General features: G+C 47.8%; 7 protein-coding genes across 7 annotated transcripts; 4 read left to right on the forward strand and 3 right to left on the reverse strand.

Moving 5' to 3' along the window:
- Window positions 1-40: 40 nt before the first annotated feature.
- On the reverse strand, window positions 41-1760 carry BC939DRAFT_402736 (RAI1 like PD-XK nuclease-domain-containing protein; the record flags this gene model as incomplete). Its single annotated transcript, XM_051552694.1, has 6 exons — window positions 41-235; window positions 343-496; window positions 582-678; window positions 780-917; window positions 1140-1285; window positions 1378-1760. The coding sequence occupies 6 exons, from the start codon at window positions 1758-1760 to the stop codon at window positions 41-43; spliced, it is 1113 nt and encodes a 370-aa protein (XP_051407438.1).
- Window positions 1761-2500: 740 nt separating this feature from the next.
- On the reverse strand, window positions 2501-5526 carry BC939DRAFT_332497 (uncharacterized protein). Its single transcript, XM_051551610.1, has 5 exons — window positions 4943-5526; window positions 4828-4842; window positions 4487-4753; window positions 4155-4403; window positions 2501-4060 (listed from the first exon to the last, which is right to left on the reverse strand). Exons 1-5 carry the CDS (start codon window positions 5451-5453, stop codon window positions 2616-2618), a joined length of 2487 nt encoding a protein of 828 aa, XP_051407439.1. The 5' UTR covers window positions 5454-5526; the 3' UTR covers window positions 2501-2615.
- BC939DRAFT_466194 (P-loop containing nucleoside triphosphate hydrolase protein) lies at window positions 5522-9234 on the forward strand. Its single transcript, XM_051557615.1, has 13 exons — window positions 5522-6126; window positions 6204-6798; window positions 6894-7016; window positions 7104-7190; window positions 7299-7424; window positions 7508-7731; window positions 7822-8040; window positions 8139-8243; window positions 8333-8414; window positions 8491-8556; window positions 8657-8745; window positions 8835-9005; window positions 9101-9234. Exons 1-13 carry the CDS (start codon window positions 5680-5682, stop codon window positions 9185-9187), a joined length of 2421 nt encoding a protein of 806 aa, XP_051407440.1. The 5' UTR covers window positions 5522-5679; the 3' UTR covers window positions 9188-9234.
- On the reverse strand, window positions 9230-10677 carry BC939DRAFT_466196 (uncharacterized protein). The gene is made up of 2 exons (XM_051557616.1): window positions 10431-10677; window positions 9230-10330 (listed from the first exon to the last, which is right to left on the reverse strand). The coding sequence occupies exons 1-2, from the start codon at window positions 10473-10475 to the stop codon at window positions 9302-9304; spliced, it is 1074 nt and encodes a 357-aa protein (XP_051407441.1). The 5' UTR covers window positions 10476-10677; the 3' UTR covers window positions 9230-9301.
- Window positions 10678-12517: 1840 nt separating this feature from the next.
- BC939DRAFT_481239 (uncharacterized protein) lies at window positions 12518-13550 on the forward strand (the record flags this gene model as incomplete). The annotated part of the gene is made up of 3 exons (XM_051559006.1): window positions 12518-12595; window positions 12985-13192; window positions 13351-13550. 3 exons carry the CDS (start codon window positions 12518-12520, stop codon window positions 13548-13550), a joined length of 486 nt encoding a protein of 161 aa, XP_051407442.1.
- Window positions 13551-16994: 3444 nt separating this feature from the next.
- BC939DRAFT_466222 (uncharacterized protein) lies at window positions 16995-19337 on the forward strand. Its single transcript, XM_051557617.1, has 6 exons — window positions 16995-17276; window positions 17345-17398; window positions 17493-17573; window positions 17669-17752; window positions 17872-17913; window positions 18011-19337. The coding sequence occupies exons 1-6, from the start codon at window positions 17120-17122 to the stop codon at window positions 19234-19236; spliced, it is 1644 nt and encodes a 547-aa protein (XP_051407443.1). The 5' UTR covers window positions 16995-17119; the 3' UTR covers window positions 19237-19337.
- Window positions 19338-21247: 1910 nt separating this feature from the next.
- BC939DRAFT_507483 (uncharacterized protein) lies at window positions 21248-21628 on the forward strand (the record flags this gene model as incomplete). The annotated part of the gene is made up of 1 exon (XM_051560888.1): window positions 21248-21628. The coding sequence occupies one exon, from the start codon at window positions 21248-21250 to the stop codon at window positions 21626-21628; it is 381 nt and encodes a 126-aa protein (XP_051407444.1).
- Between the last annotated feature and the right edge of the window lie 3190 nt (window positions 21629-24818).

The following is a 24818-nucleotide window of genomic DNA, read 5'->3' on the forward strand; positions in this document are numbered from 1 at the left end:
AAGGCGAAGCAGCCGTTTTATTTCAGAGCAAGAGGATTATTTATGTGAGACAATTCCAGCGTTTGAGAAAGCGTTCTGTCAAAAACTGGTTCTTTTTGCCCATATATTCGACTTGGATGGCCTGGAATGGATATGCCCAGCGGATCGTGTAGGTGACCTCGGGATTATCAACCACGATCATCTTGCGTAGGAAATTGAAGACCGCGTCCAAAAAGTTGATGCATATCGTCGTATCCTGCGACGCCGCCAGAAAAAAAAAAAAAAAAGAAAAAGAAAAAGGAAATGAGACGAACTGGAAATCGCTATTTTTGATACGCTGACAAAGAAGGCGCGTGTTCTTACCCATGCGCCTTCTTTCCCACGGACAAGACGTGGGATCTCCATGGTCTTTAAGGTCTCGACCTTGACCACGTTACCATCATCGTCTCGGAAGCCGACAATGATGGTTGGGATTCCGGGTAGGAAAGATTGCGCCCAGAATTTTAACAACTTGTGCCTGCCAGTTAAAATGAACATACTTGGTTGGAAAAAGAAACAGGCCAAGGAGATAGGATGATCAATACATTCTCAGGTCATTTTACCTTTCGAAGCTGTTTTGTTCTCGCGTATTAGAAATCACCCGCGAGGTTTTGAGTTCTATATAGCTCGGTAATGGGTTGTGTAGCGCCTTCTTAGGCTCTTAATCCATCCATGGTTACACGAATGTGTTAGAAACAGTGTAATTGCTCCGCGTGAAAGGTGCTTATACGCGAGTAGAAGATGTAGAACATAGTTGTTACCAGATATGCAGTCAACTTCCGCGCCCATGATGACACTGTTCTGTCCTATCCGTGTCCGTGCCACTGTGCAGTATTGTAGGTTGGTGTCCACAATCCCGTCAAGTCTTCCTGTTAACTCTGGATCCTCAGGATCAATCTCTTCAACAAGCTCATAGTCATCTTCGTCTTCGTCCTTAGCAGAGTCCCCTGTTGATGCTGATGATGGTGCAACAGCTTCTTGATTTTCAGGCTGGTGCTTGGGAGTGTCGCCTTCCTTGTGTTCAACTTTTGAAGTGGCCCCGCTGTGCCGCGGACTCGAACCACTCGGTATCGCAGTAGTTGTAGCGCCATCGTCGGTTCTTCCATGCCGCCGCTGTTTACGCTTAATCGTTCGTAGTTCGGAAATAGGCTTTGAGATATTGCAGATGGTCTCAAAACGGTAGCCCCAGTACGACATGAGTTTGTGGCGGTCATTCGAGCCCGCGGCATTCTCGCGTTTCTCTTGCGATACGTGCTCCTCTATATATCTACAGCGTTCAGGTAGAAGAGGTATATAAGGAACTGTATAAGAATTTAATCCGCCATATTCCATCGCGAGAATGAATTTTGCTGGTCTTACATTGACCCTCTGTAAAGAGTGGCACCGAGTTCCCAAGGCTCGTTTCTCGCATAGGGTGTACACATGATTTTGGTGAGGACGCCTCGGTAACAGATGAAGTCTGCCTGAGTTGTTGAGCTCGTGGGTTTGATTTCGTCCTTTTTCTCCTTGTCGCTGTCCTTGCTCTCTTCAACAGATGTTGTTTGGGCGTCGTAGACTTGCTGTTCCTCACGATCCCGAATACAGATTAGTGCATCGAGCAGGGCGTCAATGTGCTCGTCCACGGTTTGGTCCCGAGAAATGTATTTTTCGTAATTCACGGACAAATTGTTGGGTTTCCTGAGGTCAGGCGGGAAATAGTATTTCTGGTAGAAGAACAAGGGGGATAGCGAGATAAGCTTCATGATGTACTTCTGTTGCAAGATAGATATGTCAAGCATTAGAAATCCTGTACACCTTTACCAGCTGGGAATCGTCCATGATAAAGTTTCGTTTCTCATCATACGAAAAACTGCCAATCTCGATTGGCTGCTGAAAAAGTGCGCACTTGACTTTAAACCGGTCTAATGGTTGTACAGGAAGTTGGTTTTCGGGGAAGGTCCGATGGGTATCCTGACGACGATACGGATGATGACGTTGCTGCGGGAAATGATGATTGCGATGCGTTTGGTGTGCTGGGCGCGATGAATGCTGATTGTCGTGGCGATAAGGCTGTGGCAGAACTGGAGGTGGGCCCAAGAAGGGTGGAGGTTGACCAGGGATCAAACGGATTGGCGGCAAAGGCTGGGACTGAGGATGGGGGTGTTCACGCGGCACAGGCCGCTGCTCCCTGTAATGTCCTCTTGGATCAGAGCGAGGGTGCCGACCATAATCTGGATATCCATGGGTTTCATAGCGTGAGTGACGGTAATGGTCATGGTCTGGTTGTTCTGGTGGCTGTGGTATCTTAGGTCTGTCATCTTCTTGTGATCCTTTCCTCTTGCGTCCAGCACGCAGAGGCGAAGGCTCCTGCGAGGGTGGTTGTGGCATTCCACGAGGTGGTGGTCTAATCCAGAATTCAGAATCGAAGCCTTCCTCAACCAGTCCTGACTTGATCCTTGGTTGCAATTGGCTGTTGAAGGCAAGCAATGGGCGAAGAGATGAAGAAACAGGATCCACTTCTCTGTTCGAGGAGCGCAGGTGTGATGGACTGTTTCCTTGTCTGCTGTGCCATTTTCGCGTATCGCGTCTTCCAAATTGAGTTTATTTTTGGTACAGTTCTAGAAAATGCTTCCCAGAGCATCAAACCAACCCAAGATACCTGCGTCTGTCAGTACATATGCTCTGAACTCCTCCAGTGTGATGAATCCTGGCTTGGACGGGTGTTTGATCGCGCTAAAAGTCTTATCCACCATTTCCTGGATGGCATCCTGCGAGATGGACTCCATTACCGGGAACGTGCTCGAAAAATACGACGCATTGGCATACGACCCTGTTGGCACCGATGACGACGATGTGAGGGGCTGGTAGGATGTTCCTATGGAGGAGCGACGGCCATTGACATCTGTACTCATGCTCGCGGCACTCCCATCTCGGTGCTGTGGTACTGTGGCCGATGAAGACGATGCCGTCACCCCCTGCGGTATCCCGAACCCGATAGCTAATGCTGGTGCCAGCGACGGCGTTACGGGCGAAGAATTGAGATAGGATACTGAGGGACCAGTGCGATGGTGAGGGCGATCCCAGGCGAGATTGGTGCTGGAGATTGAGGGTGCCACCAGGTGATTTGAGGAAGTTATCGCAGGCAAGGGCTGATCTTTTCGCGGCGTGCTGGAATTTTCCTCTCCAGAAGAGTTCTCTTGTGTTTCTATAATCCGCGACGGCCTCGATGAAGTGCTGCTGATTCGATGGCTGTACGCTGGAAGGTTAGCGGTTGGTGATGTGTTCTGCTCGCCCGGGCACTGATCCGAGAGAGCCGACGCATTAGCGTGCCATCCATTATTCTCGATTTCAGAGTCCTCTGCCTCACTGGCCTCACTTGCCATATCTTCCATTGTTTGCACAGGCGAGAGCAGAGCCTCCGACCCATTACCATGGCTTTTCTCGGTATCGCCATCTGTTGCAGCCGAGGTACCAGCCTCCTCGTCATCCGCATCTTCAGTGTCATCAATAAATGCATCCGGGCCTATCAATCCGTAGGACCCTGGGGGAAGTCTCTCGCTGATTGACGCCTCAAGGTCCCGCTCAGACATCCTAATAGCACTTTCAGCTGCAATAGACCCATTTCCGGCGCGTGTCTCTATTGAAGAGCCCTCGATAGACGGAGATGTTGATGTGGTTGCTGAGCTGTTCTCGTCACTTGGAGTCGTCGATAGCGGCCACTCTGCCGGCAGAGAGGCCAGCTCTCGGTCCCGCACTCGTTCCTCTGCAGATCGATTATTATTACCATTAGTGTTGTTGGTACCGGTATTATCGTTCGTGGTGGTAGTATTATTGTTACCACTGTTGTTTCTGACACCGATCTCGCGAGGGATGGGGGCTGTGAACGTCGAGGAGATTGGCATTCCGGGCTGATATTCAAAATTGCCGATGAGGTCGTTTTCCATGGTCTTGACCACATCTCTGATGAGCTCCATAGATAAATAGAAATACGCTTTGAACATTTCATGAAGCTCCTCCTTTGAGATGTAACCATCGCCATCCAAATCGTATCCTTGAAATGCGACTAAATGATCAACCGCCATCTGATATCAGCAACGACTAATAGATAAAAAATGACCTCAAGCAGATTCAATCCATAATGCATGACATTGTCTTACAGTCGATCTTCTCGTCGAAGTTCCCTTTACAGAGGACGCTGAGTCCGCAGGCCATCTCCTTAAAATTGATAATGCCGTCGTCGTCTTGGTCGAAAAACCGGAAGATGCGCTCCGTAATCAGATTCTTTTCGAGCCCGAGAGGTCCAAGCGCCTGCTCGAAGGTCAGCCGAGTGATTCCTCCACCTTCCTGATCCAGCGTTGATAGTGAGAGATATTGGCTGTACATGGCGTCCAATTCCACATTGTCAACTAAATATGTCGTATGTAAAAGTCAAGTTAATATTCAACTGTCCAGCACCTGAAAATCAATTTCGAGCGATGAATGCACTTACAATGTGTCTTTTGTAAGAGTTCTTGAAGCAGATGCTCTGGTGTGGCAGTGTTTCCTTGTGGGATACCTGGGTAGAATGGCGGCAGTTTCTTTGTGCGGCTGTTGTTGAGCGGTGGGATCGGTATCCTGATCTTCATAAAGACATGGGACTTGATATGAACCTCCGCAGCCTCGCACCCCTCGCAAAGATCATAGTCCTGGCAGTTGGCGCATTTGTAGCGGAGGCCCCGGATCGGAACCGTACGACAGCTATTGCAAGTGATACCTCCTATGGGAGTAAAAACCATTGTCAGTAATGCTGCTAAGAATCAAACCTCGCTGAATAGCAACCATTTCACTTACGATGAATATGGCCTTCTACGGTGAAGAGCAGCGTATGGGGATAGGTAATCGGATTAGAACATTGTTTTCATTCGCTGCACATCGCTGGCTTTAGAGTAATATATCCTGGTGTTACCTTTCCCTGCCTGATCCTCAGCAATGGCATAGAGCAGGTTCATAAGCTGAAGGCCATCATTCTTGCTGTCGCCAAAGTCGTCCATCCTCAGCCGCTCGTAGCCATCCTCGTCCACTAGGGCTGCATATTCATGGTCGGTTGTATCGCCATCATCAGAGTCATTCCCGTGCCCTCTTCCACGAGAAGGCTCGTCGTCCGAAGTGGATCCATCACTGTGATAGTGTCGGCCATCGTCTCGTCTCGATGTATTTGTCTGTTGCTGCTGCCTGTGAGTGTTGGATCGACGCGTGGCGTTACTCCTGCGTAGGCCCGGACCTGAACCTGAAGATGTTCCTGTATTACGGTTGGAAGATGATTGTCGACGTCCATTTCTTCTGCTGCCCCTGGAAGGGCCAGGGTTTCGCCGCTGGGCTGGCGGCCACACCCAGTAAGAGACGTAGAGAAGTGCACCGCCTGTGACCAATCCAAGGAGCAGGAATGGGATCGGACTGGGCGTACTTGGGTTTGTCATGTCCGCTCTGCGATGTATTGCTCCTATTCAGATGATTTCGTGATGTGGGGTAGAGTGCAGGTTTTCTTCGTGCTTTGCCATCACCTGGTCGCATGAAACAAAGCCCGCGCCTTGCAGCTCTCGAGTTCGCAATGACTGGCCAGTCACGAATGAAAACCCGCCTCTAAACGGATCAGTTGACGAGGTCGATCGGGGTCAGGCCTCTGCCAGGTAGCACCTCAACACCATGCCATTCAGCCTGCAAGTCATTGCGGACGTGGACGAGAACAGCCTTTCCGCTAGGGGGTTTTTACTAGGAGCGCGGGATATCTCATCCTCCAGTAGACCTGTCGTCTATATCTCTAGGGAGCACTGCATTCAACATAAACTCAGGAACGCGGTCGTCGCCCTCACGCTTCCTGGCGCACCGTCAAAATGTCCGCCTGTGTACGCATCAGTTAAGATCTATTCCAAAGAAAGCAAGTTGTTTCGCCACGACCCTCGATTTCCAGAAAAGCTCGGTGTTGAAGTTATAGGCAATGGATCGACAACACCTTGGCCTGTCGTTGTCAGTAGCCTGCTATGGTGTGCGATCTCACGTATTCAGTATCATACCTCAAGGGTCCCGGAGGAGTTTCGCGGGGATGTCTCCATGTCAGCTGGACAAGAACCCGTGGAAGTTGTTATGGACGTGGTATGCTGGCATGATAAATCTATAACTGCTTGAGGATGAATTTGCTAGCCTGCATTAATGTCAACATATCCTATTAGATCGCCAAGCTGGGGAATGCCACAATGATAACACTTGAGATTGAGGGCAGCAATAGCGATATCCTGGCCATGCCCAATCCTGCATCCATTGCACAATCGCTCTCGGGGTTCATCGCGTCTCGCCTTGGCTGGATCGTGTTCAAATCTCCTCATGGAACGCAAACCTTTAGGATAACACAGATTACGACAAATGGCAGCGACCATGCGAATGTTGCGCTCATATCAGGTGGGACATGTATGAGGTACGCATCACCCGTGGGTGAACTAGCGACATCATCAGTCGCCGTTTTAGGCTCAGGAACTCTGGGCCTGCTGTCAAAGGAGGACTGGATAGCGGCAGTCAGGTGTGTTATCGGAGGATACGACGATATTCTAAGGGAAATTATCGACCACATATACGGTTATATCGAGGACGCAGTTCATGGCTCAAGTAATTCGTCAGTAGCGAAACCAGACTCTTGCTTCCAAGCACCCTTCAAAGGCGTTCTTATTTCAGGACATCCTGGGACAGGGAAGAGCGCTTTGGCATCGAGTTTGGCGGAATACTCTGGATTACCATTTACAGTTATTAATTGCCCTGATGTTTTTCAGACAGGTAATGAAGAAGTTTTGGGGACGAGGGTTGCTGTACTGGACTAGCTTACATGCCGTCGAGGTCAAAGGACTGAAGGCTAATATTGATAATTTAAGATGCGGGTGCTAGTGAGAATTATCTCCGCAGTGCGTTTAGCTCCTTGCTTTTGCGTGGCAGGGCATCTTTCTTGATTCTAGATGAAGTTGACATGATTGCAAGCGGAAGGGCATCAAGGAAAGGCGAGTATTCGCAACACTGTTTTTTGTTTTTTTTTGATGCTGCTGAAGGTCGCCTGATCTGACAATTGTTTTTCTCGCTTCACATAGGCGTGGAGGCAAAGTTGTTTGCGACTCTTTTGCACCTAGTGGACTTAATTAATACGAATCCCAGTGGGAACAAGGTTTTTATCGTTGGTGAGATACACCTCTGTTGAAAATAATGGTGAAAGTACTCGGTAGCAGTGCATTGATACCGGTCCTGATATTTGCTCGACATTTTGGGTTGGCGAACTTACATACTAGCACTGACAAATCGGCTCCACGCAGTGGATCAGTCGCTCGTACGTTCAGGGCGGCTAGACAAGGTGTTTGATTTGCATTTGAAGGGTGCCAGACAGCGACTGGAGGTGCTCGACATTGTGGCCAAAGGTGAGATCCATAGCCCGTAGATTGTGAATAGAAAAGAAAAGTGCAGCTACTTATACACTCATATTGGTCATGTCGTTATACAGATCTGCCCATGGATCCAGGACAGCGGCCCGAGATACTACTCCAAGTTTCCAAAGCTACGCACGGGTTTGTGCCGACAGACCTACAGTCGGTTTGTACAGAGTCTGCCTTGCTATTGATCTCCAGGATGACAGCTGGTGTCAAGAACAATATGGTCGACTACTCTTACTTTGAGAAGGCGTTAAAGACGATTCGTCCATCCGGAATGAGTGAATTCCAGTCGAAGGTATCCACTCTTTTTCATTTGTTCACGCCGAGAACCACTTTAGAGAGATATCTAATTATGCATTTATGCCACGGATTTTCTGATTCTTAGATCCCTGTGGTGACATTCGACGACCTCTTTGGCATTGAAGACGCGATAGCGGACCTGAGAATGTCTATCATAGAACCATTTCACAATCCCGGAAAATACATCAATATAGGGATCGCACCACCACGAGGTCTACTTATTTATGGCCCACCGGGCGTCGGTAAAACAATGCTATGCTGCGCGTTGGCTGAAGAACTTGGAATCAACTTTATGCTAGTGGAGGTAACATCTTCAAGTTGCTGTGGGTTTCAATTTGTAATTCGGAAATTTGTCCCGCCATTGACCCAAAGCGCTTTCTCTTAATGTGATATACACTGTAGAGCTCACAAATCCGATCCAAAGTTGTTGGTGAATCAGAACAGAACATCGCAAGGATGTTTTCACAAGCCAAGGCCAATGCGCCCTGCATTCTTTTTATTGACCAGGTGTGTACCCTTGTCGCTCTTTACTTGAAAATGTAGTGCTGATGGGTAAGACATACCTGCGCTCACTAGTTTATATCCTGCATTTCCAGATCGACGTCCTGGCGCCATCAAGAGGGTCTACACATACATCAGAAAACAGCGGATATCGCATCGTAACGGGGTTGCTGACAGGTAGGCGGTCCCTTCTCTTGATCTATCGATAGCGAAGCACAATTGTTCAATGGTTTTATTCTTGCTCTTTTGTTAGAAATGGATGGTTTCTTTTCTGGTGACTCTGGGAAGGGCACTGAGGTAGATGTCCTAGTTCTTGCAGGTGCGAACATATGGAACCTATATGTTTAATGAGGCTATTATGATGACCTTAGAGTACTAATGCAGATTCACTTGCTTCACCTTGTGGGCGCCTCCTACAGCTACCAACCGCCCTGAAGTCATCGACTCTGCCATTTTGAGACCAGGCCGTCTCGATCAAATTGTTCATATCCCTGTCCCTGACCACAAGGTGACCCCATGACTCCTCTTCGCTTTCGTCTATGCATGGCTTTGCTCGAGAAGGAAAGGCTAAGCGACTTTTACATGTTCGTTGTGTAGACACGACACTCCATCCTGAGGGGATACACCGCAAAGATGCCTCTTAATATTAGCTCTGACGAGATGCAGGAGCTAGCCGCGAATACCGAGGGTTATTCGGGCGCGGATCTCGAAGGCCTCTGTCGTGAAGCAGCTTTAATCTGCCTTAGAGAAGACATCAAGAACACAGAGGTAAGTTTGTACCTCGCTGGTAAAAGCAATGACAGAGTCTCTTAGGGGATCAGATTACTTAACTCGGCCATTTTGCTTTTATTGCTTCTTCGTAGATTACAATAGAGCATTTGCAAGCTGCCAAACAGGTCTCAAAGCCCTCGCTACTCGGTTATAAGGACAAACACATCTTCACTCGTTGATCGACCATATACCCGGTAGACATGGCCTTCTCGAGATATATGGCTGCAATAAAAATTTATTATTCTACTTCGTAGTCTATGTTGTTTGACGTTTTTCGGTACTATTTAAAGGCGTTAACCCCTGTCCATCGCCGTCATCTGGAGAAGCGGGAACCCATTGAAGAAAACGGGGCTGTCCGCCTGGTGCAGCCTCGTCTTTTTCTCTGCCTCTGTGTTAAAGAACTCTGAGTATTCAAACTCATTGGGATTGGGACTCTGTGCCAGCAAAATGAACCGATCGTCCAACTCTTCTTCCTCATCTGTGCCGAACGACTGAGTTGCTGAGCCGTCCTCCTCCTCCGATCCAGAAGAACTGCAGCCATCGGAGCATTCGGCCGAGCAGTTGATCGGTCTGCGGTACATAATATGGCCGTTAGAATGGCGGGCCAAGAACCCCTGTAGCATGAACGTTTGTGGGGAGGTCGCACGGGTTAGTGATGGCCGTCTGGAGAGAGTTGGGGACGAGGCTGTGGAGGAGAAGTGGGTGAACCACGGAGTCGAGCTCTGAGAGGTCCGTACAGCCTGCGGGGTATAAATCATTAGCGTCTCCTCCGCAAGAGAGTCCTCTGTTATTGGGTCCGTTTCGGCGTCTGCTGGACTCAGGTCGCTGATGCTGCTTTTGCTCTCGATCATGGTACTGGCGAGGAAAAAGGGTGTGGGGGGAGCGCTGTCGCCTGAATAGCCGTTGGGGTGCTTGTTTGATCTTTTGCTCTCGACCGCCGTCGCACTCTTGGAATGTATTGCTTCAGTGGCGAGTGTCAGAGGAATGATGTACGAAGCTGAACGTCTGTGCCATCGATGTGGTCCTTCTCTATGGCGCTCTGTCCTGTCGTCGTCATCATGATCAAATTCAAATCCATTGTCGGTGTCATAGCCACGGTCGTCGCCTTGGTCGCTGTTCTTGTGGCTCGAGGATGGAGGAGCAGGGGTGATATGAGAGGAAGACCAGGCTCTACCAACATGCTGATGAGACCGCTCGTGTTCGTTGTGGTGGATATCCTCCATGGACCATTGTGCAACCCTGACCTCCAATGCCGACGGCCAGATCCTGTCAACTGTACGGTGGTGGTGCCAAGATCTAGAATCGGATTCAAACTTGCTTGCCTATCATTAAAAAAAGGCTGTCAAATGGTTGTTGCCCATATGCTGCTTGAATGGTTCTTGTTGCCTCGATAAGTGGTATTGCTGGTTCGCTGACACCGACCTGGTAGTCCTGAAGGAGCTGTGTAGTGTTCAGTGCAGTCGACATCTTTTTGTATATGCTGTGGAAAACGAACAGTAAAAGTGATAAAGACGAAGAAAGGATGTGGAGAAAGAGAGTTAGAGCGCAAAAAACGCTGCAGAGGATATATGAGTGTATGGATGTTGGGATATGTGGGGGTGTGTGGGGTAAAGTGGAGATCAGAGAGAGGATCAAACGAACTTTTGTTTATGAAATAAGATAACGATAAAAACAGGAGAGTCGTTGGATCTGCATTACGGATTTTTTTTTGAGTCAATGCACGCCCACCATTCCCTAAGTGCACTCTCAACGAAACGCCTCTTATGAACAACAAAAGGCGTTTATCGAGCAAGGACGATAAACTAAACGAAGTCAATCTCTCGCTGCGTACAATTTTGTTATAAGACTTCAATTCCAAGTATGAAAGGGTTTGCAGACACGTTGGGATGTTCTATGCAGACGGCAATCCTTCTGCCATCCTCGAGTGCTGGAGTTCGAACCTTCGCTACAAGGATTACGATACGGCTTTCGCTGCTACCGCCACGGACATTGCCATTAGTCGAACAAAAGCAGAAGAGACGAAACTTTCAGACGACCCAACGCTTCGACATCTAGCCAACAATCTTTCACGAGAGAAAATCGACAACTTTTCATTGAAATATGTTGAAGAACGACTCGATGAAAAAGGCCCTCGGCTCGCAGAAATCATGAGAGGTCTACCGGCGCCAACCTCAAAATCTGTCGCGATTGTTCCACTCTCGCCAGCATGCTATTATTTTTCAAAAGTCAGGCCTCCAACTACTTGTAGACGATGATAGGATTGTTTCTGTTCAGCTCCGGTGTGATGCGGTAAATCCACGATCATACCCACGGGCTGCACATGCAGTTACGGGATGTGCAAGTAGAGGGGCGTGCATTTATGGAGCAGTTGATCGGTTTTGCACTCATAGTCACTAAATAACACAAGACCGAAAGGTTCCTGGTCTGTCTCCTCCCAACACCTCTGCACAACACTTACCCTGCGCGACCCCCTAAGTCACTCCACGCGCCCATTGTCTCACTACACTGCACCCCAAGTTGTATACTCTGTCATAGCTGGTCATCATAGCGCATCGCCCAGCAAGAGTAGGGGCGGGATCTGTGCGAGTCCCCCTCGCGTAGCCTGGAAGTCCCTCGACCAGGTAACGATCATGGCCTTATAATGAACGAGCGCGGAGGACTAAGAACAGTATCTCCTGATGTCGTCGCGTAGGCAGAGAGGTCAAGACTGAGTCCCTTTAACCTTGCTGATCCCTAACTCGAGTGTGTCGTCGTCTTCCCATTCTTGTAAATAGTCCTTGCTGTCTTTCTTTTCCTTCCGCTAGGACCAAGCGCTTATTCGAGATCCCGTCCCCAAGGATCTAATTGTAAGTGTTCTCTGCGTCTGGAGCCTTTATTTGTTTCCACTGTAGTCCAGCAACTTATCTCTAGGTCTTTTGCTTCTCAATTTCTTTCTATAGTCCTTTGTTATACGGATCGTATCCTCGACCGAGAACCCCCTTCCCTCGTCGTCGTTCATTTATTCGCGACATACATTTACAGTAAGGCAATTATTATTTAGAGACTTCGTTGACCAGTAGAGACTTTTTTTGAGCAACGTATTTACAGCTAGTACTTTGACCTGATATAGAGCCACAACACCACACCGGATGTCCACAGATGTCCTCGCCCATGCTGGTCTATCCGTGTCGCGCCACATGATCGCTGCTACCCTTAGAGCAGTGACAAAAGATGCTCTGCAAGAGGTCCAATCCGTGGTCTTGAATACGCCGTGGTACCTAGTTTACGATAACATAAACATCGCAAACCGTAAACACGATCAACGGAGTGACAATACTGATCGTACCTGGAGAGGACCTTGGCAAAGTGGGGCCCGTTCAAGATCTATATGCCCGACTCCGCGTGGAACATTTCCTGCCCAACGAAAGGAACCGCACTCATTTCAGGAATGTCTATCGATCCCACCTGCTTGACGCCCTACAGAGACATTCCGAAACCTATCGACGTTGTTCGTATACATTCCTCCAATAATGCCTCTCGAAGTGAAGCAGCCACTTACATATCCGTTCCCTGCGAAGAAGCATATTGTGATTCATGAGGTTCAAAAAGTAAGTGAGAAAAAGATGTGTCTTTATTTGAAAGCATGTTTTATCGCAGATGTTCTAAATTTTTTTTTTCCTCCCATAGTGATCATCTGATGTCCCATAGACCAATGAGATGATAAGGATGGGCATGAGTGATGGATGGGTGTTCAAGGTGAGGGATGGACGAGGTTGATTCCTCATTCCTTCTTTGTTTCTCATTCACCTCCTGCCCAACACAAACACTCTTCCCACAAATTTTCATAACATTTTTCATTATGTCCCATCGTCGTCCTATCATCGGCTTGCGTAAAGCTAAGCGCGTTATGGCGCCGCCAAGTCGGCAACCGGTGGAATCCACTTCGACGGCGGAGCCAGTGGAGATGTTGTCGAAGGAGATGGTACCTTTTACACAGGTAACGAGGGAAGATTGGTCTCCGACTATTCCTTCGGATGAGGCACTAGGCAAGCGTGTATTAGCCAAGCCTGAATTTGTACCAGCGTCGCAACCCGACAAGGAAGATGATAATTTGCCACAGGATCAGGGTGGCACGGACGAGGATTATGAGCGCCAACTCGCCGTAGCTCAGCTGGAAATCGAGGAGCTTCGTAGTACCTTGAAGCGTGAGCGGGATCGAAGTTCTTTCGTTGGACGACTTTTTGAGCCGCGAATTTACAAGGACGAAGGCACTCAGGTGGATCGAGAGACAGCGGAGCAGGGGGTTCAAGTTGAGGTGGAGGACGATAGCAGAGCGGAGCAACGATTTTTTTTTTTTTTTCAGAGATGCTCATGACCAACTTGCGAGGGACGCTTGCACTGCTCGGTGATCCATCGGAGGCGGCAGAGGAACAATCACAGCCGAACGACAAAGCGCGGGCTGGCGCTGAGCCAAGTCCTTCTCGAGAGATAGCCAAGCGAAAGCGCGAAGCGAACGACGACAACAGTGGTGACAAGGCCAAGGCGCGTCGTAAAAGTATTTGAAGAATTATTTTTAATAAAGCATTGTTTTCAACAAGTTTCAAGTTGATGGTCAACAATACGATGTATTCGCTCGTTAATTTTCATGCATTTAGTTGGCTCTTGTGCAGTAAGATATTGATTATAAACGTGTACTTCGAGATCGTTTGCGCCGCGTGGATGGCCAGCCAAGGGTACCTGTTGCCGTGCCATCGTATACTCGCCTATTCGACTTCTGTTGCGCGGTATGATGCTCGGCCCAATAATCATTGATACACCGCCGTTCAATAAAATGATCTTCAGGTTCCCATGTATTTTCATCAGAGGAATAATCCTTCCATTTGACCAGATATTCATTCGCGTTGGGCGTAATTGTATTAGCCCTGTGGTCAGCGATTTTTCCCACCTCATAGGTATCAGTATCTTCAAAGTCGTCCAGCACAAGCTTGAGCTGAGACGGGGCATAATGACGTCCTAACAAGGCTTCTATGCCATCTTTGAGAATACAATGAGGATTGAAACGGATCCGACAGCAGCCCCCCCTGTTCGCCCGGTTATTCGTCTATCAATTGCAGAACTCGACGAACTGAAGAAGCAACTCACAGATCTCCTGAAAAAGGGCTTTATATCCCCCAGTACCTCACCATACGGCGCGCCTGTTCTGTTCGTAAAGAAGAAGGATGGATCTCTTAGGATGTGTGTCGATTATAGAAGACTCAACAAGATAACAAGGAAGAATCGACATCCACTACCGCGAATTGACGGACTCATTGATTGCTTCAGAACAGCACGCCACTTCACCAAGCTGGATCTTTTGTCAGGATACCATCAGATACGTGTTCACCCGGACGACAAACACAAGACGGCGTTCAGGACACGATACGGTCACTATGAGTTCAACGTCGTCCCATTTGGTTTAACCAACGCCCCGGCCGCTTTTTCTACCATGATGCGCAATATGCTAGACCCTGTCTTGGATAAGTGTGTCGTAGTATATCTGGACGACATATTGATTTACTCTAACAGCGAGAAGGAACATTTGCAGCACATCCGGCAAGTCTTAGCCCTCCTGCGCGAGGCAAGCCTCTATTGCAAGTTGTCCAAGTGCTCTTTCATGCAGGACGAGACCGAATTCCTGGGCCATGTTATCTCGAAGGACGGACTCAAGACTAATGCTGGACTCGTGAAGGCGATCAGGGAATGGCCAGTTCTCTCGACTCAGCGCCAAGTTATGCAGTTTCTGGGCTTGACAAACTTCTACCATCAATACATTGACCGTTACGCAGATATTGCTCTCCCTCTCACCACGTTACTAGGCTCCACGACTCCGTTCACTTGGGACAAGCCCCAGCAGGATGCCTTCGACGCTCTGAAAAACGCTGTGACTACAGCCCCAGTCCTCCGCATCTTCGACCCGGCCCTCTCCACAGCTGTCGAAACTGATGCCTCCGGCTTTGCCATCGGTGCTGTTTTATTTCAGACGGATAGCAACGGTGAATCTCGACCCGTCGCATTCACTTCACGCAAATTGTGCCCAGCAGAACGGAATTACCCGACACATGAGCAAGAATTGCTGGCTGTGGTGCACGCCCTCAAGACATGGCGGTATTATTTGGACGGATCGCACTTCATCGTCTACACGGATCATGCGACTCTACAGCACTTTCCAACCCAGCCTAATTTGACGCGGAGACAGGCTAGATGGATGGAGCTCCTCCAGGAATACGATTTCGACTTCAGATACAAGCGAGGCAAAGACAACATCGTCCCGATGCACTTTCAAGAAGACCCGACCACAAGGACGAGAACCCTGCCGGCACAGCATTTAATTCCATGGACGTTCAGGTGGACCTCGACTTACGGAAACGCCTGATCGAGAGCTACCCTTCAGACTGTACCTTAGGCCCAGTATACAACAAGTCGTCCAGCGCAGGCCCAACAGACCGCTACTTTGTTGCAGATGGACTACTCTGGATCAATGCTGGTGGCGAGCCACGCCTATGCATCCCAAACGACAACAAGCTCCGAGCAACCCTCCTCCATGACGCACACGATTCGCCCATTGCTGGCCATCTGGGTTTCGAGAAAACATACGAGAACATGAGACGAACCTTTTTCTGGCCACGAATGGCTCGTGACACAAAAGCATATGTGGGATCATGCGAGCAATACCAACGCAACAAACCATTGCATCAGCACCCTGCCGGTCTATTCAAGCCTCTGGCATACCGAGCCAGCGATGGGATACAGTCTCCATGGATTTCATCGTGTCACTTCCCAAAACAAGCCGTGGAGTCGATGCGATCACGGTCATTGTAGATAAGTTGTCCAAGCAGGTTCATTTTTGTGCTAGCCATACCACGGACTCCGCCACCGACGTCGCCCGATTATTTTTCGAGCAAGTCTTCCGCTTGCATGGTATGGCGCGCGCCATCGTCTCGGACCGCGACTCTCGCTTCACAGGCAAATTCTGGACGGCATTAATGAAGATGATGGGGACCAAATTGAACATGTCAACGGCATATCACCCTCAGACGGACGGCCAAACGGAACGTGCCAATCGAACGCTCGAAGAGATGCTGCCTCTTACATTTCGTATAATCAAAAGGACTGGGATCTGTTCTTGCCGATGCTCGAGTTTGCGTACAACAATTCGGTAAATCCCAACGACAGGATTTTCGCCCTTTTTTCTCAATTATGGTCACCACCCTCTCGTGCCTGCATCACTCCTGAAGCCGCCACCACCAATGTGCCATCAGTCTCAGACTTCGTAGCTTCTCAGTCGGCTGCTCTCGCTCGCGCCCAGGATGCCATCGTCGCTGCTCAGGACCGCCAGAAGCAGCAAGCAGATAAATTCCGCAGCAACGTGCCGTTCGGCGTCGGAGACAGGGTACTTCTCAGCACAGAACACCTCTCGGTCGCAGCACATGCCAATCGACCCTCAAGAAAGTGGAACTGCGATATATCGGCCCTTACAGGATTGTCGAGCAGGTCAACGACAACGCATTCAAGATCGACCTGCCACCCAATATGCACCAACATCCTGTGTTCAATGCTGATTTGCTCCGTCTTTACACCGAGTCACCAACTGAGTTCGGCGATCGCATACCGCCTCGACCTTCACCAGAGCTCATTGATGGAGAAGAAGAGTTCGAAGTAGAACGCATTCTGGATCACAAGATATTTGGTAGAACACCTAAATGGCTCGTTCAATGGAAAGGATACCCACTGGAAGAGGCAACCTAGGAGCCAAAGGCGTCATTGGTCAATGCTAAGGAGGCCCTAGCAGAGTTCGAGGCCAAGCGCGAAAAGGAGTAACGTTTTTTTTAAGATGGGGAGGTGCAACAGGTACAACTGTTTATTCGAGAATGATGTCATGGTCATAACCATGCTGCGCCTAGTTTCTAGAGCATTCCAACACAACTGTGTCTAGTATATAAGAGCCCTTCAAACGTAGGATTAGACAGCAATGAATCATCGAATAAACCTTTGATTCCACCCTAGAACCCCTCCGACCCCTGACTATTTGCAATCCTCCCTGTAAATATTCTAAAACCGGAGAGACACTGCGAAAACATGTCGCCAACCATCACATGGACGTCATTGTAACTGTTGGATCGTTCCGAGCCCACGCTGTTCCTGAGTTTCATGGAGACAAGCCCGTGTTGCGGTGCTTGAAGTGTCAAGATTTTTGTGCGAACAAGGATTCATTTTTGAAGCTGCACTTGTATTCGATGAAGTGCATCTGGTGTAAGTTCATGTCAGAAAGAATGTGTTCAATCTGTCAGCGGCTGACAAGCTGTCGTTTCTTTTTTTAGTTGCCACTGAAGAGGGTTTAATCGAAGTTGCAGCCCTAACTCAGGACGAAAAATGTAAGACCTCAAAAACTGCATTGAAAAAAGCCAGGACTCTCTCCTTCATCCGTTCTCTTCGCTAAAATTACGTTTCTCATTTTCTTCTTTTTAGTTGGTCCCGCTGCTTCTGCTTTTCTGAAGAGGTCTCCTGCTGTTGTCGGCGATGGATCTTTCAGTTCCTCAGTTTCATCTGGTAAGTTTGCTAAGAAAGTCAAGGAAATCATGAGACGCGTTCGCGTTGTCTGGCATTTGTTGTTAAAGGATTTCACTCTGTCAATGGTACTCTAGAAGATAGTCGCACAGCACGCGACGTTGCTGAACTCATTGAAGTTGCAGACGATCCTCCGATGTCGCAAGTCAGCGAAATATCTGGTGAGTTTTGCCGAATAATGTTATATTGGTTAATCGGGTTCAGACCAGTCAAAAAAGCGACGCTTGGTCCATTCTTAACCTTGTATTCTTTCTTCTCTCATTTCGCTTTTCACCTGCAGTCTTTTTGCCCTCTTATGAAAGCCTAGGTCCCTCTGATAAAAGTACGTCTAAATCACGCTAGTTGATCTCGTTGTATTGATGCAAATTGTTTTACTGAAATTGCGGATCTCCTTCTTTTTTCTTTAAAAATTAAAACAGGGCCTTCCTCTCCGGGTTTGCTGTCAAGTGCAACAAAGCTCTTGAACGCATCTACTGAGGTGCTGATTTCTCGCGTTGAAGATGGAATTGTTAGCCTTGATATCAAGTTGAATTTGTCAGCTCAAGACCTTGGCGTACGAGATCGTCCTTCTCAAATCGAGCCTGCTGAGGGTCTGTTGTCGCTTTTGGCCGATTCGCCTTATGAGGGAGTGCTATCTCGGTCAAGTTGGATTGAGTTTCCAAGATGTCAGCGCCTTCCGGGAGATTGGGACAACTTAATTTCTGGCTGTTGGCTTAAAAACCCACTCCTGAATTATGCTACCGCTGTTTTGTTTGCTGGTTGTGTACTTTACAATCCGCGAAATAGGAACGCAGTACTCTGTTTGGTTGCCGAATCGTATGGCCGAGGTCTTGATGTTGACGTTCACGCTGAAAAGCCTATTTCCATTGGCCAAGGCGTCTCCTCCATTTCCCAGCCTTCAGCTTCCGGGTTGTACCCCCATGCTACCGTATGTCAGATTCAGCACGACAAGAAGGACCATCGTCTTGTTGTTGGATGCAAGATCTTCAACATCCTTGCCACTGAAGTCTGGCGATTGGACAAGGATTGTTCCTCTGACCGCGCGTTTACTGCCGGTTCTTGTTGCAGCGCCTTTCCTATCCCTGGTAGCGAGAACATCATAATTTTTGTTGATAGGCGTTCTTTCGACCTAGCGTCCGACGTTGTCTCTGGCACACACATACCGCGGTTCGAAATCGACCTCCTCCGGCAGATCCGATCTAATCTCTGTTCGGAACACTCCTACCGAATGGGTCGAGCCTCCTCTTACTTTATCACTAATATGGTGTCTGCTCAATCGGCGTCGATTTTTACGCTGACTATGGTCTGTCCGTCGTCTGGAGATGCTTCTTTGGTGTCGTCGCTTCTGAGCCGTATCGCCAAGGAAGTGAATGCAAAAGGAGATGACGCTGTTTTGGAGAAGAAGGTGCTGTTGAAGATCCTACAAAAGGTGAAGAGTGGTCAGTCCTGCGACGTACTCCTCCGGAAAATATTGAGTTTAATCGAAAACAAGCTCGAGATCAGCATTCTTGGTGTGGACAGACCTTCTGGCCTGGAAGAGTTGATGGGTGAGCTAGCGGGTTGCGTCTCAGCCGCCGTGTACCGCTGTAATGAAAAGGTGGTGGTCCCACAACTGAAAAAGGAGATGCCCCGGCTCTTGTGTTAGAGTCTGATGCCGAGGAATGTTTTTTAAGTTCATGCTTCTTAAAATAAAAAAAAATCTGTCACCGTTTTTGGAAGTTCTTTGCGCTGCGTGGAAAATGCGACGGGCTTCACAAAAAAAATTCCAATGCAAAAGGTTCTCCCCTGCACTGCAAGAAAATGGTGTGTTTGTCTAGCCAGAAAAAAAAAAATTCCAGCAGAAAGAGTGTCCACCGGACAAAAAAAAATTCCAGCAGAAAAGGGTGTCTCCCGCCCTGCAAGAAAAAGGCGTGTTTGACCAGTCAGGAACAAAAAAAATTCCAGCGCAAAAGGGTGTCTCCTGGCCTGCAAGAAAATGGTGTGTCTGACTAGCCAGGAAAAAAAAAATTCCAGCAGAAAGAGTGTCCACCGGACAAAAAAAAATTCCAGCGCAAAAGGGTGTCTCCTGGCCTGCAAGAAAAGGTGTGTTTGACTAGCCAGGAAAAAAAAAAAAATTCCAGTACTTCCAACAAAAATGAACAGAAAAACAGACATGCACTGACAAACATGGCACTGTGTGATTTTATTGCGGGACCCCTTGATCGCTGCCTTTAGAGACGTTGTTGACGGGCCAGTAGTTTATTTCGGCTTTGGCGTTCTCGAAAACTTTTCCTGTACTTGCCACCTCCTTTGCCTTTCGAGTAACGAAAGGACAAGGACAAGGTGGATCCGAGTTGCTTCCAGTGACATGCGCCTTGAGACTGCGTGGGCTTATGAAACCCGTTTCGCAAAAACAGTGACACTTCTCTGTGATGCGACGGAAAGTAAAAAATACGCCAATCTGTTGAGAATCTTGACTGGGAGACACATTCACAGCAATGTAGCAAGTCCATGGCTCGTGAACATTTCGGATATGTTCTTTCTGCTGTTTGTTAAGGGAATTGATGTCTTTTCCGACAAGGCCCTGTTTGCAGATCTTGAAAGTGCATCGTTTTGGCAATTGCGGTTCCATTGATGATGTTTCGACTAGTCAGAAAGACTGATGTGCCTTAGGGCCTTTTGATAACGTTTGTTTTCTGCCTCAAGACGTTGCTCTCACCCCTGAACAAAGTTCTGTGTCGACTTTGTTCACTGCCCCATGAAATTGCTCTCACGCTGTCAGAAACAGACATGGGAATTCTCAAGGTAAGTGGAATATCGAGGATGGATAGAACAGGAAATAGGTTTATTGCAGACTGAGGAATAAATAACAAACTATGAGAACTATTTGTCTTCGTCGTCAGGACTGTCCGACTTGCCATGACTTAAACTAGAAGGGGTCCCTGAGTAAGGCGTTAATGCTGATCAGTTGGTGATTGGAGTCTGTCGAAGGCGCGGGAAGTGTGGGCGAAGTTCGGGACAGTAAAGCCCAAGGTGATCTCTAACTACTTGGCGCAGTCTCAAGTGGCTTGTACTCCGCTGAGCACACGCTGCAGTTAAAGTGATCACCTTTTCCGTAGTTCCGTCTTTCTGATCAGACTCACACGCCACCCACGCGTTAACCTGCTAACCGTTATCCTACTAACTTTATTTTCGTGACACACCCCTCAACAGAGACATGTGTCGACTTTGTTTACTGCCCCATGAAATTTGCCCACAACCCCGAACATTTCTGTGTTCCAAACCAATTTTGCCACCATTTCCACGCCTTCATCGCCTTTGCCGCTCTTTTCATCCCTTCTTAGATTTCCTTTTATCACCTCTTTTTTTTCCCTTCTACCTCACCTTCACTACAGCTCGCACCTTCTTCGCAACCCTCACTCTTTGTACGACCTTCACTTCTTTTCACTTCCCTACTTTTCATTGAAGCTTCGCAACACCATGACCGACAGGCCTCTGACACCGTTCTGTCTTGTTGAAAAGCCTCGATTGTTCCTTTTGGGTCCCTAACCCTACTAATGCAATTTCCATACAAAAAGTCATCAAAACCCACATCGTTTCCATCAACACCAACACACTTTCTGTAACATTTCCTGCTCAATCCCCTCTACACCTTCAAAACGCGCCAAACTTATCTGATGTCCCCACCAGCGAACACAGCCATTCCCTCAAACGTCATTCAATCAGCCTCGGTTGCGAACAAGGGTTCTTCTCCTTCGGTTACGAATGCCGTCGGTCAGCCTAACCATGACAAAGTCAAGAATTCTCTGCCACTCTCCTCCGCTTCCCATGATGGCTCTCAGGACCTCGATACATCGTCTGATGAGGACGATAAGAACAAGGAAAATATTCCTCCAGGCACTCATAATGGACTTCACACGGCCACTCCAACTGCTGGATCGAAGCGAAAAGGGACATTTCAAGAAGTTTCAATCCCAAAGAGATTAAGGTCGCCTTCAATCCTTGGACTGCGCCTGCGCCGGGGCGGAGATGACTTGCTCAATCAGCCGATACTATGAAGATGTGTCACTGCCTCTGGCTCAGGGATGTCGCCTGCCTCTGCTCTTATTCAAGTAAATGCTCCCACCTCTGCCGCCACCGAGGATACTCAGCCGGTCATGCCATCACGGTCTGTTTCCCCGCAACACTCAAGTCAAGGTTGTCCAGTGCAAACGCAAACTCCAGCTCTTGATTCTAGTCCAGAAGGTGCTCCTGGTGTCGATGATAATTGCACCATTGAGTCACAGCACGATCATGAGTTTCTTACTATGGGGTACCATTCCATTCCGCAAATTGTGGAAGGTTGCAAACGCTGGGGAGTCGAAAATGGTTATTTATTGGGTACAGATCATGATGAGTTTACAGTAGGTGGAATTCAATTAGTGGGTTCACGTTTGGTCGACAGTCTTATTACCAGAAGGATGCATCTTCGGAGCGAGACGATACATGGAGTAATTAATGGCAATATTCCCATTGAAGGTATTGAGTCCTGCGATCTCATGAAGGAAAGTTGTAAAACTTCTGCCGCCATACGCTGTTTGAACAAATTGATAGCCAGTGTAGACAGAGACGAGAAGCACCTCCAAAAAAATATACAATAGACTATGTAGTGCAAAAAAAAAATATGCTGTGGTACTGTGACAAACTTCATTTATTCTTGATCCATGCAAAACCTCATCTTCTTCCGGAGCTCCGCTTCTACATCTTCGTCACAATACGCTCTTTTCCTATTGCTACCATCGACTTCGTTGCTTGAGTCGCCAGAGTCACCATCATCTTTTGAATCAGATGAATCATCGTCACTGTCAAATTCCCATCCGGCGACAATATCAGGGTCCAAAAAATCACTGGAAGATCCATGCTCAACACGTCTCCTCTTCCCCTTATTTCGCTTCGAGACAATAACAGCACCAACTTCTGAATCCGTGCTATCGCATTCAATGCTATCGTTTCCAAGACTATCGCTGTCATAATGCCTTTTCTTGTCTTCGCGAAAAGTAAACCAATCGTTCTCTTGTTGGTCCAACAGGTTATTGTCATGGATACTTTGTCTTCCTCCTGAACTGCATCCGATAGCTTCTTCAAACTCTGGCGTGTTCTTTTCATCAATGGACAATAACAAACCACTTTCATCAAGTTGCTCAACATTGTCCTCCTTTTCTTCCCACCATGTGTCGTCATTGACCGACTGTTCTCCGCCACTCTCTAGATCAACAGTTGAAGATCTCTGAAATAAAGACCTATTGCCGGAAGTTGGAATCGCCTATCCACTTCCATAAAGCAGATCTAGGACTGAGTTGGTGTAATCCTCCCATCCTTGCAGCCGCAACTCGTGCTCTCGCATATTAGAAACCTCACCTCCTTCTGCCTCGGAATCGAGCTCTTCTTGCTTGTCCATCTCTTCATCTTCTTTTGTTCTTGATGCCTCAGAATCCTTTGTCAAACGAGTTATGACTGCATGTTTTACAGTCAATAGCCCCTTTGCCGACCAATTCTTGATGAACAGATCCTTACTGGTGCGAACCCTGCTCAATGCTACATAGGCTTGTCCACTATGCAACAGGTTTATGCTCGGTTAAGTGCATTATGATGTCATCAGCGCTTCGCCCATCTTTCTACGACTTTCTAGAACACTGTTGCTATCTATCCAGCCAGTTTATATAAACCCCATCCACACGTAGAACTAGACAGCAGCATTGATACGAATAAAGCCTCCTTTCCACCCTAGATCCACTTCCACCTGATTTGACCGTTTGCACACTAGCAAACACATCACGTAGATTGACGGCGACTTTGTTTAACGTCAGCGATTGACATTTGCGAATAGTTAATGCCCAAGCAAGAACCAAAGGAAACTGGCGTCGTTCTTGACCATTAAATTTCGTTCGTCGGCACTCTTGTTGAATATTGAAAATTCTTCCAGTGTTATCTTCTCTCACTTGAACGACATGTTGATCATAAAATCGAACCACAATACCGGTAGTTCCATTAACGACACCACCAGCAACGTCGACGTTGGACGTGCACATGACTCTCGCGCCAACTTTTAGCCATAACACAGAGGCGAGTCCAGTCTCTGATTCGATAGCTCTCCTCTTATCTTCGTTCTTCGTTATCCTGGCGTTATCATACGCAATAGAGTACCAATCTTCACCAGGAAGATTTTGCAATTTGTTCAAATTAAACCTGTCCACATCCCTTTTGAACGGATAGAGATGAAGAGCATCTTCAGGAATATCACTGGATTGAGTACAAATATTCAAAAACATGGATACCGTGGCACTAGTAATCATGCCACATCTGATATCATCGAGCAATGACTTGAACTCTACACCACCAGACTGTCGACAGGGCTGAATCAGATCTACTCGTTCAAACCAACGATAAATCTCAGAGTTCCAAATCCAATCCGTTCTATCAAATGATTTGTTGACAGGCCCAAGCTGACCAAAATCACCAAAGAGAATGACTGGAATTCCCCCAAAAGGGACACCTATTTCCGTGTTTACTGCTTCCTGTAATGCCTTTGATAAAACACTCAAGATATCACCAGATATCATGGACGCTTCATCAATCATAAAAATTGGAGATACACTGACTCCGGGAATTGAGTAAATGTTTTCTCGGTTTATCATTGGCGCTCTATAATTTTATAACGGAAGGTAGAATGAACTTACGTTTCATTACCAAATTAGCATTACTACGTATAACCAGTATAGTGAAGTTTGAAATCATTCTGACATCATTCCAAGGAGAACGCAAGGTATTTGTCCATCTGCTGCATTTACTCAATTTCCGGCCTCTCATTCCAAAATATTTAAATCGTTTACACTTCCCTCGCCTTACCATCTGCATTCTCGCCGTTTCTCACAACCTGTAGCTCCTTCTACCATTTTATCTCCTACGCAATGAAGAAGCTCAGTTCCATCGTTGAGGGTCTCATCATCGAGAACCTAAAGTCCGGTATGACCACAAGACAGATTGCTCGGAAGCACTCTGTTTCTCAGTCCAAAGTGTCCCAAATTGCGCAAACAGTCAAACAGAGCATTCCTCCAGCCAAAGCCGGCCGTCGAAGCCAGGTATCCCCAACCACTCGACGCGCAATCGTACGACGTATCACAAACGGCGATCTTAAAACGGCCGTTGATGCGCAGAAGCATCTCTCTGAGCAACTGGGCATCAACATCTCTACCAACAGGGTCAGAGAGA

Source organism: Gamsiella multidivaricata (genome assembly GCF_025024155.1).
Source record: "Gamsiella multidivaricata strain RSA 2152 chromosome Unknown BC939scaffold_95, whole genome shotgun sequence".
Lineage (NCBI taxonomy): Eukaryota > Fungi > Mortierellomycota > Mortierellomycetes > Mortierellales > Mortierellaceae > Gamsiella > Gamsiella multidivaricata.

What these genes read in the sequence shown, in the direction of transcription:
- BC939DRAFT_332497 (XM_051551610.1), bottom strand. Translation starts at nt 5,453, where the DNA reads ATGACAAACCCAAGTACGCCCAGTCCGATCCCATTCCTGCTCCTTGGA. An exon ending in ACTCTTACAAAAGACACATT is followed by an intron (nt 4,404 to 4,486) that starts GTAAGTGCATTC and finishes CGACATATTTAG; the next exon opens with TTGACAATGTGGAATTGGAC. An exon ending in CTTCGACGAGAAGATCGACT is followed by an intron (nt 4,061 to 4,154) that starts GTAAGACAATGT and finishes TTGATCATTTAG; the next exon opens with TCGCATTTCAAGGATACGAT.
- BC939DRAFT_466194 (XM_051557615.1), top strand. Translation starts at nt 5,680, where the DNA reads ATGCCATTCAGCCTGCAAGTCATTGCGGACGTGGACGAGAACAGCCTT. An exon ending in TCAACTTTATGCTAGTGGAG is followed by an intron (nt 8,041 to 8,138) that starts GTAACATCTTCA and finishes TATACACTGTAG; the next exon opens with AGCTCACAAATCCGATCCAA. An exon ending in AGATGTCCTAGTTCTTGCAG is followed by an intron (nt 8,557 to 8,656) that starts GTGCGAACATAT and finishes CGCCTCCTACAG; the next exon opens with CTACCAACCGCCCTGAAGTC.
- BC939DRAFT_466196 (XM_051557616.1), bottom strand. Translation starts at nt 10,475, where the DNA reads ATGTCGACTGCACTGAACACTACACAGCTCCTTCAGGACTACCAG. An exon ending in AGCTCCTTCAGGACTACCAG is followed by an intron (nt 10,331 to 10,430) that starts GTCGGTGTCAGC and finishes TTTTAATGATAG; the next exon opens with GCAAGCAAGTTTGAATCCGA.
- BC939DRAFT_466222 (XM_051557617.1), top strand. Translation starts at nt 17,120, where the DNA reads ATGGACGTCATTGTAACTGTTGGATCGTTCCGAGCCCACGCTGTTCCT. An exon ending in CAGTTCCTCAGTTTCATCTG is followed by an intron (nt 17,574 to 17,668) that starts GTAAGTTTGCTA and finishes ATGGTACTCTAG; the next exon opens with AAGATAGTCGCACAGCACGC. An exon ending in GCAAGTCAGCGAAATATCTG is followed by an intron (nt 17,753 to 17,871) that starts GTGAGTTTTGCC and finishes TTTCACCTGCAG; the next exon opens with TCTTTTTGCCCTCTTATGAA.